The sequence below is a fragment of the Hydra viridissima genome, unplaced genomic scaffold, assembly GCF_058129835.1.
Source record: "Hydra viridissima isolate aposymbiotic clone 2 unplaced genomic scaffold, HvirCarnegie_v1 scaffold_3, whole genome shotgun sequence".
In the NCBI taxonomy this organism is placed as follows: Eukaryota; Metazoa; Cnidaria; class Hydrozoa; order Anthoathecata; family Hydridae; genus Hydra; species Hydra viridissima.
In genome coordinates, this window is record NW_028324302.1 from 3,562,649 (window position 1) to 3,579,353 (window position 16,705).

Consider the following 16,705-nt stretch of genomic DNA (forward strand, 5'->3'; position numbering starts at 1 on the left):
TGAAGCTTCGAAGTAGTTTAGCGGCAATAGTGCGATTCCATTTTGCTTCTAAAGTTGCTCAAAAGTTGTTCAAAAGTCTTTAAGGGCCTGTTTATATGGAAAGCGGGCTGGCTCGGCAAACGAGCCAGCCCGTTTGCCGAGATCTCGACGTCGTCCTTATTTCAACTTAATTTTATTTTGCGTTTATATGAATAAACGAACTAGCCCGGATCGCTATGCGGGCCAGCTCGTTTATTCATATAAACGCAAAATAAAATTAAGTAAAAATATTGATGACGTCGATATCTCGGCAAACGGGCTGGCTCGTTTGCTGAGCCAGCCCACTTTCCATATAAACAGGCCCTTAATTTTATTCTGCGTTTATATGAATAAACGAGCTAGCCCGAATAGCAAAATATCATTGTTTTTTGCCGAGATCTCGGCAAACGGGCTGGTTAATTTCTTATATAAATTTGTACGCATGCGTATAAGCTCTTACATTTTTTAAATTTGAAAGCTTCCGCGTAAAATAATAAATTTAATATTAAAACTGACAACTTCCGTGTACTTAAAATTTTTGTTGTTTTGCTTTTATAATTTACCAAAGATCCAGTATCTTTTAAGTAATATAAAGTAATAGCTACTTTTTTATCTGCTGATAGAGTTCTAGAGTTAGACGAAAAAGGGTCAGGAGATAAATAAGGACTTAACTCTGAAACCAAATTCATGAAAAGAAACCGTGAAAGGCTAAATTTGTTTTCCATACATCAATGGGAGCTACACCAGTTATTATATTATGCCACCATAAATCAGTTCTGCCAGTTTTAAACCAGCAACTACGATTTTTTCTTTTAAGGCACCTCTCTCTTTCTTGTTTCATCTTTTGAAGTGATTGTGATCGTTTTCGTAAAAGAATAATATTTAAAAAATTATCAAATTTAAATTTTTAAAGCTTATATAACACAATTAGGCTTTTAAGAAGCATTATATGTATTATAATACCAGTTAAACATATTGTTAAAATGAAATGTTTTTTTTTTCGCTAGCCGCCATCTTTAAAGTTATCATTTTACTGATAAAGAGGCCAGCCCTGCTAGAAAAAACCAGGCTGACCTCGATATTATTTTTTATTTTTTTGGCAAAAATCCATATAAACGCAATTCTAAAACTGGCTCGTTTTCCGGGCTAGCTCGGCAAACGGGCTAGCCCTTGTCCATATAAACAGGCCCTAAGTGACTCGCCTTCGCCTTGTGGGAATTTTTTCTGACAGATAAATTATTGCTGCCTTTGCGAAAAGTTTTTTTTCTTACTTTTGATGATACGTTATTTTATTTTCGTCATTCAAATGCAAGTTAAAAATTATTGAGCTTTTTCTCTTTTCCTTTTTAAGCCGAAAAGAGTGCTTCTCCCGCCCCGCCCCGCCCCGCCCCCCCCTCCCTTTTCTCTTTTCCTTTTTAGGCCAAAAAGAGTTTGTTTATCATTGTAATCATTATCATCGCTCAAATGGTTGTCAATCAAGGTAGCATTGTTCAAACCAGCAGCCAGTATAACAGGCTGTTCCGATTGCTTCCTTTGAAAGGAATATTATGCAACTTTAAAAACTTTGGTTTCAAAATTAGCTTCAATCATTTTTTTCGCCCTTCAATCTTTTTTTCATCCAATTGTTACTTAAAAAGATTTTCTTTGTCTGAAAGTAACAACAATCATGTTTAAATTTAGTGCAAACATTTTGAAAATTAACTTTAACTTTAAAAAGCAAAAAGGTAGGGTAGACCGGGATCGAAAGTAACAGGGGGTTGGTTGTATCAGTATGCATATCTCTGTACATACTATAGATAGGACGCCGTCATATTCGATGATTTTTACCTACAATCGATGTCCACTGTTGCTTTAGTTTGTCACCGGGCGCACGAGTCGTTCGCGTGGTGCATGGTGTTTATTTGTGTAAAACTAACATTTTTACACAAGGAGGACAATATAATTTCTGTGTCGGGTGAGTACATTCTGTTTTGATTATTTCAAAATATTGTTATTTTTAGGTAATTTAGTGTGAATTTAGATTATCTTTACCACGATTAAATAAAAAATGAAAAAATAATATCAAACGAAAATGAACCTACCGGGGCGGTTGTATCAATGAACGACACAATATCCCAGGATATCATTTTTAACATTTGTTACGGTTTATTTGCATTCGAACTGACAAAATAAATATTTTTTATGTTTGTAGTGGTTCGTACCTCTGTATTTTAATATATATATTTTAATATGTAAATTATATATTTTTACATATTGTTTTTGAAATATTTTTTAAGCGTCACAGCACTTTGTGGTGTGCAAAAATTGCACTTATATACAGTAAATTACTGTGCAAAATTTGATGCCCCACGGACAATATGTTCTTTTCTGGCAAAGAGCCTATAATTGACCTAAAAATCGTCAAATACACTGTTTTTTTTTTTTTTTTATTATACTTTTAATTTTTTTAAAGTTAACTTTTTTAACGTGATTTTAAAACCAAAAGCAATTGGAATAAGTGCAGCTGTTTCTATTCTTTTTTCGATTTCTCTTGTTCTAATATTTTTAATCTCTTGAGACAGTAACTTTTTGACTTATACGCGAGTATATGCGGTAAGTTAACACAAAATTAAAGTTTAAAAATTAATTTCTATAGTAAACTCCCGGTTATTCGAACTGGCACTTATTTGAATTTCCCAATTATTCGAAGCAACTTTCCTTCCCCGTGAATTTTTCTTAACAAACTCAGTTACTCGAAATTTCTGTTATTCGAAGTGAATTCTTATTCCCTTAGTAGATTCGATTAACCGGGAATTAACTTTTATTTTTTATGATCCGTACACAAGTTGAAGTTGCAATTTTGACTTGAATATTTCTCGGCTTATACGCAACCATATACGGTATTAACTATTATTTTAGCATATTGTTTTCCAGATTATCATTATTAATTAATTAACCAATAATTGTTTAAAAAGGTGGAGTCTTTGATCTGAAACAACTGGAAATAAGGGACCCACATTTTCTTCCATATCACATTTTGTTTGTGAAAAGCTCCAAATGCTGTATTCTGATGCTTCCATTCCGACTTTTTCAAAGAAACGTGTTATTGATATGATTCATGCATATCACAAAAGTTGGAATTCTGAAAAGTTGAAAACTCAATTTATTAGTTCTTGGCAATTGTTTTTTTTTTGCCAGTTTTTTTTTGATTTTTACTTACTGTGCGGCAGTCTCTCCTAACAATAGGAATGGATCCGGGGGCTCGTAGATTTCTTTGGAACGTAATAAATTCATTTTTGAAATCTGGGAAGTCTGTTGTACTTACATCACACAGGTACTTTTTGTGAAATCCTTTTGTGTACGTACATGAGTGTTATTTATTATTAGTGTCTGCGCGTGTGCGTACGTGAGTGTTATTTATTATTAGTGTCTGCGCGTGTGAACATTTTTTTTTCATTTTGATTGTATTTTTAACCGTTCATGATTTTTTTTTTTTTAAGTATGGAAGAGTGCGAGTCATAGTGTTCTCAGATCGCGATAATGGTTACTTTTTAAAAGTATACTTAGGGGAGACCGGGGCTAGTTGGCTACATTTTTAGTTTTTGAGCTCTGTGTATTTCTGGGTGAAATTTTTTGAGGATATCAAATTCCACTTCAAATGAATATGAATTTGGCAAGCATGTTCGAAAAAGAGAAAAATATGTGCCAACTTACCCCGGCCCAGGTTAAGTTACCTATACTCTCAGGGTAAGTTGGCACACCATATAAAAAGAGACAAATTTAGCAACATTAAGCATATATTTCAAGCGCATCTTTTTTATGAAAACTCTTGACAATTTTTATCCAAAAGTATTTTTTGACATTAACTTTTATTGCCCTTAAGTCGATTGAATAGACTTTCCTACTATAAAAATAGCACCAACAGCTTTTTTTGAAACATTTTTAGAATTTACAGGCCTGTCTACTTTTTTCTTATAATTTCTCATGTCTGTAGATCTGTAGTGTTATATAATTTAAGTGAATTTACGGCCAATGCAAAAAGTTGTAAGTTGGCACATGTTGCCAACTTGCCCCGCGATCCTTGTGGCAACCAACCCCAATAGCTTTTTGCTCACAAAATGGCTTATAAATCCCCAAAAACGCGAAATATTGAAAAACACAAAAAGTGACTGGTTAGAGTTAACCATATAACACTTAAATCTATTCGAGTTTACTTGTAGCTAATGCTATTGCTTTTTAAAATTGAAAAAGCAATATAGTCACAAAAGTTACAAAATTAGTAAAAAACACAAAAATCGCTATAACTTCTATGCGCATGCGCTTATAGCCCTGATACTACACTGAAAGATGAATTTATTAAGTGGAAAGGTTCCATGTGAATTTTGGAAACCTCTGGTGGAAAATTCCAAAGTTAAACGCAGTGTGTCACAATGTTGTAAAAAATGACCAAAAACTACTTTGAGCTGACCCGAGAAAACTGCTTTGACAGGGTGAAACTACAATGTTTCCTGACTCCAAAAATGTAAAATTTGAAATCTAACTATTTCGTCCGAGAAAATAACTTCGATTTTTAGTTTTTAGTACTTTGCACAATAGGGCGAAATGACAGCTTTTCAAATTTTGCATTTTTACAGCATTCAAAAACTCTTCAAAATAAGCATTTATTACTCCAAAACATAACTGTCTAAAATTCACTTGAATAATAGTTTATTCTGACACAACTGATATAGTTTTTCATTAACAAGATGGAAATAATAAACACTTTCTTAAATAATTCTTTTAGTTATTCTAAGCCAAAACACAAAAACAACCTCTTGATTCTAAACACATAAAGAACAAATGGTACATAAAATAAATTCTTCTCAATACTTGATTCTTCACAAATGCTTGCTGTTGTAGTCCACAACACATGAAAGAAGCCTCTTTGCATACTCAGGATGATTGCGGTCTCTTTTGTATCTCTGCCAATGTGAGCTGAAATTATGATGCATTGATTCTGTTGCCTGCTCACTAAAGATCCCCAAGGGAGCCCTTTTGATCTCAATGAATTGCTTCACATGGAAGAAAACAGCATGAACTTTTGGAGTCACACTGATGTTCATGATTGCCAAATATGAGTCTCTGAAGCGATCAATTTTTTCAGAAAAGTCATCCTCCAGAACCATACCAAAACATGCTGTCACCACAGACTTAAACTTTCGAAGGGCATCAATGATTCCAAAGACTTGAAAAGCAGACTCAGTCTCTGCAATTCTTTGAAGGAGGTCAAGATTGCTGAGAAGCTTGTGACAGGCATTCCCTGCAAACTGCCCACCATGGTATGGTTCTTGTTGAATGTGGAGAGCTGAGGGCCACTTGACAACATTGGGCCAAACTTCTGTCATGGCTTTGTACATGTGATTGACCACACCAAGGAGAAGATGGAGTTCTATTGGTGGTATGAGCTCCAAGATGAGTTTGTTTTCAGAACCAGATAGCAAAGGCTCATGCACTACATTGCCAAAAGATCTTGCCTTTTTGATATCACCACCAGACTTAGCAAACTCTTGATAACAGGCAACAAGTGAGCCTAGTGTCCTCAAAGATCCTGATTGAGAAAGATGCTTTGATTCTGTGTTGCACCAAGAGCAAGGGTGAGTACTTGCATGGCTCTGAAGGCCACAAGGGATGTTGGCAAGTTTCATGTCGCATGAGACAACAAAGTTGACTTTGTCTAACTTGATTAAAGACAAGATCTGCCTCACATTTTCAAAGTTTTCTGGTAGTCCTTCTGATAAAGCCACAAGCATTTGACGCTTTACACTACTGTCTTTGGCAGTCCTCTGAGTTAAAAGTTTTTTCCGTGGTGGTGACCTTGAATCACAGTGAGAATCCAACTCCATGATGCCAAGAGAAACTTTCAGAAATCCTCCACCTCCATCAATTCCCAACTTGACAATATGATTCTGGAAAACTCTTCGAGAAAGCAGGACTTCATTCAAAAGCTCGGCAAGATCCTTGCAATGCACAACCACAAAGTCAGTGGAGTTACTCTCTGATAAAACTTGGATGCTGGTTTGAGTAAAAAACTCAGACAACTGTTTGCCAATGGCTTCAAACTTAGCTAGAAAACTAGTCTCCACAATCTTGGTGTCACTGACTCTGTTGATGGTTGATGCCAATTTCTTCATGCCAAGGTTGGACAGTCCTGTGTTTAGCTGAACTTGTACAAGATCTTCAGTTTTGATGCTGGGTTCAGGAAAAAGAGCTCTTGCACTTGAGCTTCCTAAAAATGAAATTATATTAACACTTTTTGTAATTTTAAGTTTTAAAATTAAAGGTATTCCCTCTGAACCTGCCATCTTTATATGTATATATAAAAGTATCACCTGTTTTAACTCTAAGTGGTGGGCCGCCTTTAGGATGCGATATTTTGGCAGTACCACCAGGTGTGGAAGGTTTAGTAGAGATGACTTGAGTAGCTATTTGCTCTGCAGCGAGTGGATCAGCTGTAGCTAGCTGCTTAAGATTCTTTCTAAAAGTGAATGGAGCGCACTGATGTGGCAGACCTCTTCCAACTAGACTCAAACAATCACCACATCTTTGAGGGGTACAATCTTCCACAGGTTTAGAATAGTCCACTGGGCTCTTCTCATTCAACTTCAAATGTCCAACTTGACAAATAAGACAGTTGCAACCTTGATCTCTTGTTGGTGGTCTAACTTTTATAGATGAGAAAGGAAACAAAGGTGGCAGGTTAACATCTTTTCCTTCATCTTTTCTCCGAAGAATTGTTCGACATGAGTCACAAATGCCTCTTGGCACTCTGGTATCAGTCAAATCAAGACTTGTATGGTAATGCTTGAGGATCTTTTCAACAAGGAACTGTGTCAACTCTCGAGAGCACTTCTTCAGACACAAGACACAGACAGATTTCCGACAATCTTCATGATTTTTTGAAAAATTTGGCATTTTGAAATTTTTCTCACACAACTGATAAGTGAAACACTTTAAATAAACATGTTCACTGCCAATTCCCGGAATTTTTAGCTTGTTTACAATTTTGATGCAAAACTTAAAACAAACATGTTCACTGCCTATTCCCGGAATTTTTAGCTTATTTACAATTTTGATGCAACAAAATGTTTATAATATAGTTCAACCATGAAATTGTAGGTAAAATTTTATCTTCTGAGTTAAAATAAATACAAATTATACTTGCTATTTAGACTGTTATGTTTTAGAGTAATAAATGCTAATTTTGGAGAGTTTTTGAATGCTGTAAAAATGCAAAATTTGAAAAGCTGTCATTTCGCCCTATTGTGCAAAGTACTAAAAACTAAAAATCAAAATTATTTTCTTGGACGAAATAGTTAGATTTCAAATTTTACATTTTTGGAGTCAGGAAACTTTGTAGTTTCACCCTGTCAAAGCGGTTTTCTCGGGTCAGCTCAAAGTAGTTTTTGGTCATTTTTTACAACAGTGTAAACTAAAAGTTTTATAAAACAGAAGCAAAAATTTTATATTATCAACTGCTTCAAGGATTACAACCGTAAAAACTTTATCATCACTAAAATCATTGCTCGGAAATGGGTCTTGCAATTTTTATGAGGATTTTTAAATATCGTTATTTGTTTTCTCTGTTCAATTATAGAAATTCAGTTTTATTTAATTTAATATTCTAAACTTGAATTCGTCGTCAAGTACTCCTAAATCACAATTAGTCCAATTTCTTCTCTTTAAAGCTTAATCTTGCTTGCAAATCATATTGTTAGATCTTTTTATTTTTCTTAGCGCTTTTTTGTGTTTTTTCAGGAAAGATTTAACTTAGTCATTATCTGGAAAATATTTTTTGAGCTTTGATATCACGAGGTCCCTTTTGTCAGAATACCTATTTACAATGTACCTCAAGTAAAAAACATCCACAGGAAAGCCAAGCTCAGAAGATTTCAAACCATTTGATTTAAATGAATTTTCTTTTGTGGCTGTAAATATTGGCTGACCACCATATTTACGAGAATGTGCACCTTTGAGTTTATTCTTTAAAGTTAATCTGGGTATATTGTATTACGCAGCAGTTTTTCTGTGTAAATGCATAACAGTGTAAAGCTGTTTATGATTTTCATGACAAACGTTTAGCATATTTTCTCCTATGTGTTTATTATTTCTAGGCATGCTGAACCAACAACCTGAAAAAAAAGCGTTCGTACTGATTTTCATTATTTTAGCAATACAAATATATAGAATTTAACATTTAAATATTAGTGCTCAGTTTCTGGAGAGCAATTGCCTTTAATTTTTTCCCTTAAAAGACACAAACAAACACAATCTTAAATAGCTATCTAAGAAAAAATGTCTACGATTTTAGTAGAGAATGCAAATTTTGACGATAATAAGAAAATCGGAATTCGGAATTAGAAATTAAATATTTTCGGAATTCGGTCGAATTCCGAAAATATTTAAAATTTTTCTGTCTATAAAATAATAAGAACAACTTATTTGAGATAATTCATTGTTATTTATTGCATAAAAAATACTTTCTTTAACAATAAAAATGAAACATAAAATTATGCCAAATTTAATTAGTACTGAAACATTCTAATATGGTATATCATTTAATAATAAAAAATATAAAACTATTGTTTTATTTGCCTAAACATGCCTTGAGGAAGCAGAGATCACTTAAAGCTGCGTCTCCGAGTCTCGTTCGAACTTTTGTACAAATGTTACCAGCAATTGAGAAGGCTCGCTCAGACCCCACGCTCGATGGCGGAATCAAAATCAAATGTGAGGAGACGGACTCGAATATTTTGCCACAAACGCCGTTCTCTTCAAAGAATTTCATTTCAGATTTAATTTTTGAAATTAAGCTCTTATTTATTATTTGTTGAGTTGAGTTGGACGTTGAATGATAAATTCAAATGAATTTTGTTCTCCAACTTTTGCATTAATGTTAATGGCTTAGTTTGTTTTTCCAACATCACTTCTATCACATCGTCAGCTTCTGACTGCTCGTCTGAGGAAGTTTCCATGTTAGTGCTAAATATCAATCTTTGTACAAAGTTTTCAAAAACTTTGGTTATTGTTTTTTTCAATGGTCTAGTGAAAGATGCGTGAATCTCACTTTTTCCACCATTGTGTAAATACTGAAGAGTTCCAGACACATTAGTTCGTCTTTCGCTTATTCCGTCTTCTAACGTCTTCTTTAATTTTAATGAAAGTTCATCAGATCCGAAATTCTCAAGCATAAAAGAAAATGCTGCATCAGCAGAAAGCAGATTTGCATCTTCTCGACAAAGGACTTCAACAGTAAGCTTCACTGGGAGAAGTGCAGATATATTGTTTTTAATCGACAAAATTTCAGCATCTAGAATAACGATATCAGATGCAATGTCAACCAATGCTTTTCTAACACCGCTTTTTAGCTTGTTAAACCTTTCAAGCATTTCGACTAAGCTATTCCATCTAGTTCTAGTGTCCATAATAAGTTTCAACTGTTTTCCAAATTCTTGTTTCACGTATACTTGAAGAATATCATTTGATGTTCTCGAAAAACGAAATTTCTTTACAATCGAACGAACTTTTTTGATGACTAAACTAAATCCAAATTCTTCAGTTTCAACAAGCTCAGCTTCATTATAAGTTTGTTCAATTAAGCCTACATTTTCATCTTCAATGTATTCCTCATCCGATTCATCGAAGTTACTTACTTGATCTTCTACACTAACATTTTCTGCATATGTGTGAGCCACCAATTCAGTTGTATTCGAATTATTATACAGATCTTCAATTACAGCTAAATATATCGCAAGTGCGAAGCATAACTGCTGATTACATGGCAAAAGCCGTCCAACATTTTGCATTACAGCTGCCCCATCAGTTGTGGTAGACGTAATATATTTATCGATATTTAGATTGTTGTCTTGCAATGTGGTTTTTAGAGCCGTAATGCATTTCTCTGCAGGAAAAGGTCCCTTAACAGGTACTAAACCTAAATTCCAAAACTGTTTCTTGCCATTAACATTCACATTTAAATAAACATCGGTTTCTAGAAGATGTCCATTCATCTAGACTTAAACAAAATTTTGTTCCATCTTCTTTTAAATTTATAAAATCCTGCATCATTTTAGTTCGCATTTTTTGCGCGTATTTTAAAACCATTTTGCGAATCGAGTTAAGTGATTTTGGTAATATATAATCTCGAACGCCTCCAGCCAAAAACAAATTTCTCAAATTGATAAACGTAAAGAAAAAATTGAATGGTATATTATCTAAGGCACACATTCGTGATACGATGGCAGAAAGTGATTCATCTTTTTTGTTCAATAAATAGTTTGTAATTATCATTTTTGATGCGCTGCGTTTTGGACCTTCAACTTGCGCGACATCCCGTTTTAATACTTTAATATTGTGTATTGTTCATAAATGCGTGTGCTGCGGTGTTGTCGTTGAACCAGCGGTTTTTACTATTTCATAACATATTCTACATTTTGCTGTTAGTTTTTTTGATCCTCTTAAAAAATGAATCCAAACAGAATTTTGATTTTTAGATTGCTTTGTGTCCGAATAACTTTCCTTTGAAGACATTTTAGGATGTACTGTTGACAATAATTTAACTTGTTAAACAAAACAAAATTAAAATTAAATAGTTATCAAATAATGTTGTTAAATTTAAACTGCTATTATTCCTGTTACTATTAGCTTACTATTTGCTTTAAAGTTGAAGGTTCATGGGCCATTTTGAATAAAAATGATAAACAAGTTTATTCAAAACTCAGCCATTCTGGCATTTAACACGTTAATGGGGTGACCGGCAATTGATCCATGAGCTTTCTAACAGCTTTTCTATAGAGAAGTGATTTTCAAGAACGATTCCATGCAGCAGAATTTGCGTTCAGGCAAAAACTTGTGATAGATCTCAGTTAAATGCAACACTAGTCGAACTAATCGTAACTAATAAATAGTGGGATTAGCTATGTCAACTCTCGGAGCTCTTTTGTCACCTCTCGTCACCATGTCGGTGCTTATACGTTACTTGCGCTTTCGTCACGCTCACCTAGTCAACGCCTGTTCAATTCCAACGCAAAAAAAAAATTCTTCAGGTTGATCAAGGTCAACAAAGAAAGATTTTCTTCTTGATCTCAGTCAAATAAATATTCTGCTGTGATGCACTACTTTGGTTGAATATTTCTTTAAACATTTTACATTTACGTGACTTCATTACTGATTTTTTTTTATTAAGTTCAGAATTTTAATTGAACTCAAAAAAAAAAAAAAAAAAAATCAGTTATTTTTTGCAGTAATAATTTCTTTTTACTTCACAAAAAATAAATCTTGCCATGTAATAAAATGTTCAATTCAGTTTTTCACATTTTCTGTTTGAATGATAATTTGATTGTTTCCATTGAGCATGCGTTTAATAATTGATCGGCGCATTAAACTTTTTACTTTTACTCTGAAATATCAATTCGGATATCAATTATGAAGGGTTATATATAGATGAATAGATAGAAGTTTAAAAATAATATTCAGAATCTTACTTTTACAGGTTTGATAATTTCTGATGTTCGAAAAATGGCTGAAAAATTATTTCCGGAATTGAAATTTACGTGGAAAAAAGTTGCATTGTGGCTATTTGTAATAGCGGTGTACAGTTTTTTAGGAGCATTTATTTTTGTGTACGTTGAAGAATGTAACGGTGATTATCAAAATACACAGTCGCAGGATAAAATCCTTGACAAAAATGATACAGAAAGCATAATTAAACTTTGCGCAGAGATCAAAGAGATTGTTGATGAAAATAATTGCACTGGAAATTTTCTTTCACTCAACCGCCTCCCTTATTTCAATCATTTTTGTCGCCAGTCTGATGAACTTCATAGATTAAACACAACAAAATCAACGGACACGAAAACGATCAAACCTGAATGCAATATGTTAAATTACAATTTGATCTCAAAGTGGAATACGTTTTGTTTGGTTTCAATATTTACTATCGGATTCGGTAATGTTGTCCCGAAAACAACTACCGGTAAAATGCTGACGATACTCTACATCATTATAGGAATTCCTTTGGCTCTGTGTTTGCTCACGAATTTGGCAGACAATATGCTCGCTTTGCATTTCCTAGCCGTAGATTTTATAGACAAAAAAGTATTCAAACAAGAAAAGCGCACTTATGTGTATATGAAAGTTTTCATTCTAAATATCTTTTTCCTCCTTCTGGCTGTTACCTTTATGGTAGGTCTTGTATGTGTTCAAGACAAATCTATGACAGTTGTCAACTCGTTTTACTTCGTCATAATTACAATTACAACAGTTGGTTACGGTAAGTAAGCATGAAGTATACTTATTAACATTATGGTACCGAAAAATAGTCAATAGCCAATTATATACCATTACTAATGTTATCACACCCTTCCCTTCAGATTGTATTTACACACGAGCGCACACAAGCGCACACACCCCCACACGCACAAATACAACCGTTTTTTAACAAGATTTTATATATATTATTTTAGATATATGTATATATATATATATTTAATAAAATTTAGGAGATTTCTCCTATAATGCTGACTACTTTGAAAGTGCTGATAAAGCTGTAATTTGGCTGTTCCAAATATCATTATTCTTTATTTTGTTATCAATGTTTGGGAGTATGTTCAATTTTCTCTCAAGAATGGCTGAAGATAAAAAAATCCTTGTTTGCCGCAAATATCCTGTGGAATGTCCATTAACAGAAGGTTGTTGTCCGAGTCTTCAAGCAACAAAAGATAATAAACAAGCTTGAAGGATGGTTTACCACGAAAATTCACTTAGCAGCATGTCATTCGGTGTTGTGCTAATTGATAATCACAAAAGCTAAAATAACTTTAAATTCGTTACATACCTTCTTAACTCCTCTGTAATGATAATGTATGAGGATGTGATGACAATAGAAATTTTTATTTAGATTTAGAGAAAAGGTATATGCTTGTTAAAAAAAAAAAACGCAAAAACGAAAATATAAGTTCATTCTATAAGTAGGAACTTAAATATAACACAGTTAAAAGATAAATTTTTTTTATATCGAATTGAAATTTCTCGTCTTCCCATAACACATCAGTCGAGACGGGGTTGAATTATGGTACATATTACTAGGACACATAAATGCCAAAGATTTCCTTATTGGCATCAAACAAGGGATGCATAAAATGCAAATGTTTGGTTATTTATAAAATGGTGATCAGTACGCAGTTGAACATATTTGGCTGGCAAAACTAGAAACATTTCGTCAATTTTCGCAATTACGAGAAAATTTCCAAAAAAAATTTCAACGTAAATAATTATAATTAATTATAGGATCGGCATGTCCAAGTTACAAAAATAATTTTAACGTAAATTTCTTCTGATCACATGAGGTTATTGCTTTGAACTAGGACCTATCTATAAATCCCTTTGATAAAGCTGAATAAATTGAACTTCGCTGATGTAATTGATGAAAATAACTGCACTTGAAATTTCCTTTCACTCAATCGCTTCTCTTATTTCAACCATTTCAATAAGATTTCTCATAGATCTAATAGATCATTCATCTAATAGATCTCTTTTTTTTTAAGCTGTTTACTAAAAAAAGAGATTTATTACATCAGCAAAAACTTCTTGATGTTTTTTGAACTTAATTTTGGAATCAATCGTGTCCCCCATCCACCTAAGATTGAAAACAATAAACAATTAAATAAGATATAAAAGATTGCAGTGCCTGGTGAACATCAGCAGAATCTTTGAGCTAAATTCTAATAGTCGGATGATAAAAATGAAGAATGACCTCTTCATTAAACAGATGCTGCATGGTACATTAATAGCACCTTAAAGAATGCTCATGCTCTTCTTGGTCTTTTTTGTAACAGCCAAAAAAGGATTGAACATAGTAAGCCATATTTTTTAATAATTTGCAAACTTTTTCTCTCTCGTGATTTTCTATATATTGAGTTCAACCGAATTGGAAATTAAACTACATTGTGCAACTATAGCGCAGTCGCGTAGTTTTTTCATCATAATTGGACAACTCGATCAATTTCTCAATATCCAATCACTGTAACTGTTAAGAACTTAGAATAGTTAATTTTTTTCTCAAGCAATGACAAATAACAAAAACCAATGCCAGTTAATTGATCTAAGCAATTTTAGATTGATATTTTAATCAATGCTAATTTAAAAGTGATTATTGTGTTATTATTTTATAGCTATTATTGTTGCATTATTACTTTAAGGTGCAATTAAATTTCATTAGCTTTTTCCTTCGCAGTACCAAAGAATTCGGAATCGTAAAATCAGATTTTAGGCTTCATTATCTGCGCTGTTAAAATAGAAAATTATGAAAAAATATTCCATTTCACATGTTTAGTTTTCTTAAGTTAAACTTTCATCAAAAGAAACCACGTGACCAATCACTTTCATTTAAACTACTCAATCAGCGAAGGCTAAAACATTTTTCTTTTACTCTGTAATATCAAGCAGGGTTTGTATTGTTCAAATAATCAGCAGTAACAGATATTATTGCTTGTATAATTTCTGCTCAAATTTTTAAGAATTTTCTGCAATGTTTACCATCTTCCTTGATTTTTTTATTTAATTGAAACAAGGATTGTCTTTCTGCTTCCTTTTCTTTTTGAAAGTTTGAGGTTTTTATATATATTATATTATTTTTATAATTACAATTATTTTATAATTAACTTTATAATCATTAAATTGATTTTTTAATTGATATGATTTTTTAATTGATATGATTTTTTAATTGATATGATCTTTTAATTGATATGATTTTTAAATTGATATGATTTTTTAATTGATATGATTTTTTAATTGATATGATTTTTTAATTGATATGATTTTTTAATTGATTTGTTTTTTTTAATTGATATGATTTTTTAATTGATATGATTTTTTAATTGATATGATTTTTTAATTGATATGATTTTTTAATTGATTTGTTTTTTTTAATTGATATGATTTTTTAATTGATATGATTTTTTAATTGATATGATTTTTATAATTATAATTATAAATGTAAATATATTAATATTAATAATAAACAAATTATATTAATATTTATAAACCAAATTATTTCTTTTGTTATTGTGGTTAAGTTCTTTTGATAAATTATTGCCTAATTTAGTTTTTTCTGATTAATTGACCTCAGTTTACAGTACCAATTAAAAGATTATTATTAAGTGTTTAACATCATCAATTAAAGAGTAAATGTTTTGACGTAATCTACCCAGGAACAAGCTTTCACAACGAGTAAAAATTTGACCTATCAATCACAAAGTAAATACTTAACTAATGTTAGATATTACAGGATCAATTCTGATCAAGAGTTAATGGTACTGGTTCATCATAACATTCTTTCTAGATATCTTAGCCGTATGGTTCAATCTAGCTTTGCGAATTTCCTTATTCAGTGCCTCTTGTGACCCCTCAGAGTAAAAAACTATAGGCAGTTCTAATGCCTTAGACATCTGTACCCTATGTTCCAAGAGCAGTTTATGAACAGTTGGAGGAATCATATACCAAGAATATTTTTCTAACATAAGAGCAGTAGTTTCATAACAATACTAACCAAACCATTCAGAGTTCAACTCATAACTGGAGCATACTGATATTAGGATTGTCCTCAACCCGATAATTACATCTTCCACTACTCCTGTTATATCAACAAAGATCTCAGCATTTTCAAATGTCCTTCTGGCTATGTTCCCATCATTAGTGTTACCAAAACCCTGTTTGGGCATTTCAACTATAAGCTTTAGCTCTTCTCTAAACCTCTGTTGAATATACACTGCAGGCCAAAAGTTTCCGGACACTTAATATTTTTATATAAAAACCTAAAATCTATCCTGTATCATTAAATTAATCAATAATATTAAATTATAATACTTAAACTTACTAATTTTAAGTGTTTATGTAAATTTGAGGTCAGTAATTGGGTATTAATGACCTCAAACTTACATAAACAAGTTTGTTTTTTTAATTGTTTATTTTAACTTGATATATAGTGTCACATTACTCTTAAGAGTTTGGTCTTGTTAAAGTTAATTATTTGTTGAAATATGAAGTAAATACTTATAATGTAATGATTGCCGACTAAAATGATTAAGAATATTTAGTTTTGTTTAGTTTTCATTAGGTATTAATGACAGTTGCATTAAAAAATCTTCAAAAAAGTTTTAAAATTTTATAATTCGACTATTTAACTAAAAGTATGGGTAAAAAAACCTTCTTTAACGGTTGCAAAACATTCTGAAATAATTACATTATTCAGTTCGTAAAATTTGCAAAAAGTTAAAAGTTGCCAGAAGTACTGTACAAGATACCATCAAACGATGGAAAGAAACAGGCATTTTTGAAGACAAAAAAAGATCTGGTAGACCACGGAAGACAACAAAAGCAGAAGATAATAGTATAATATTGATAGGTAAAAGAAATCGAGGACTTACGGCCTCGGAAATAACTTCAGGCTTTAATAGGAGCCATTCAAAATCTATTTCATTAACCACTACGAAACGACGTCTTAGACAAGCAGAACTTTCTGGCCGTATAGCAGTCAGGAAACCGTTGCTACGGATTGGAAATAAAAAGAAAAGGTTACAATGGGCTATAGACCACCAAAATTGGACAAAAGAAGACTGGGGAAAAATACTATGGACCGACGAGTCCAAATTTGAACTTTTTGGGCAAAGACGTA

General features: G+C 32.3%; 2 protein-coding genes across 2 annotated transcripts; one reads left to right on the forward strand and one right to left on the reverse strand.

The window, feature by feature from the left end:
* Nucleotides 1–4,851: 4,851 nt before the first annotated feature.
* Nucleotides 4,852–7,194, reverse strand: LOC149890628 (uncharacterized). The gene is made up of 2 exons (XM_090083295.1): nucleotides 6,366–7,194; nucleotides 4,852–6,262 (listed from the first exon to the last, which is right to left on the reverse strand). The coding sequence occupies exons 1-2, from the start codon at nucleotides 6,946–6,948 to the stop codon at nucleotides 4,875–4,877; spliced, it is 1,971 nt and encodes a 656-aa protein (XP_089939421.1). The 5' UTR covers nucleotides 6,949–7,194; the 3' UTR covers nucleotides 4,852–4,874.
* Nucleotides 7,195–11,458: 4,264 nt separating this feature from the next.
* LOC145202406 (potassium channel subfamily K member 10-like) lies at nucleotides 11,459–13,030 on the forward strand. The gene is made up of 2 exons (XM_090083477.1): nucleotides 11,459–12,304; nucleotides 12,534–13,030. The coding sequence occupies exons 1-2, from the start codon at nucleotides 11,551–11,553 to the stop codon at nucleotides 12,767–12,769; spliced, it is 990 nt and encodes a 329-aa protein (XP_089939603.1). The 5' UTR covers nucleotides 11,459–11,550; the 3' UTR covers nucleotides 12,770–13,030.
* The last annotated feature ends 3,675 nt before the right edge of the window (nucleotides 13,031–16,705 follow it).

What these genes read in the sequence shown, in the direction of transcription:
- LOC149890628 (XM_090083295.1), bottom strand. Translation starts at nt 6,948, where the DNA reads ATGCCAAATTTTTCAAAAAATCATGAAGATTGTCGGAAATCTGTCTGT. An exon ending in ACCACTTAGAGTTAAAACAG is followed by an intron (nt 6,263 to 6,365) that starts GTGATACTTTTA and finishes TTTCATTTTTAG; the next exon opens with GAAGCTCAAGTGCAAGAGCT.
- LOC145202406 (XM_090083477.1), top strand. Translation starts at nt 11,551, where the DNA reads ATGGCTGAAAAATTATTTCCGGAATTGAAATTTACGTGGAAAAAAGTT. An exon ending in AATTACAACAGTTGGTTACG is followed by an intron (nt 12,305 to 12,533) that starts GTAAGTAAGCAT and finishes AATAAAATTTAG; the next exon opens with GAGATTTCTCCTATAATGCT.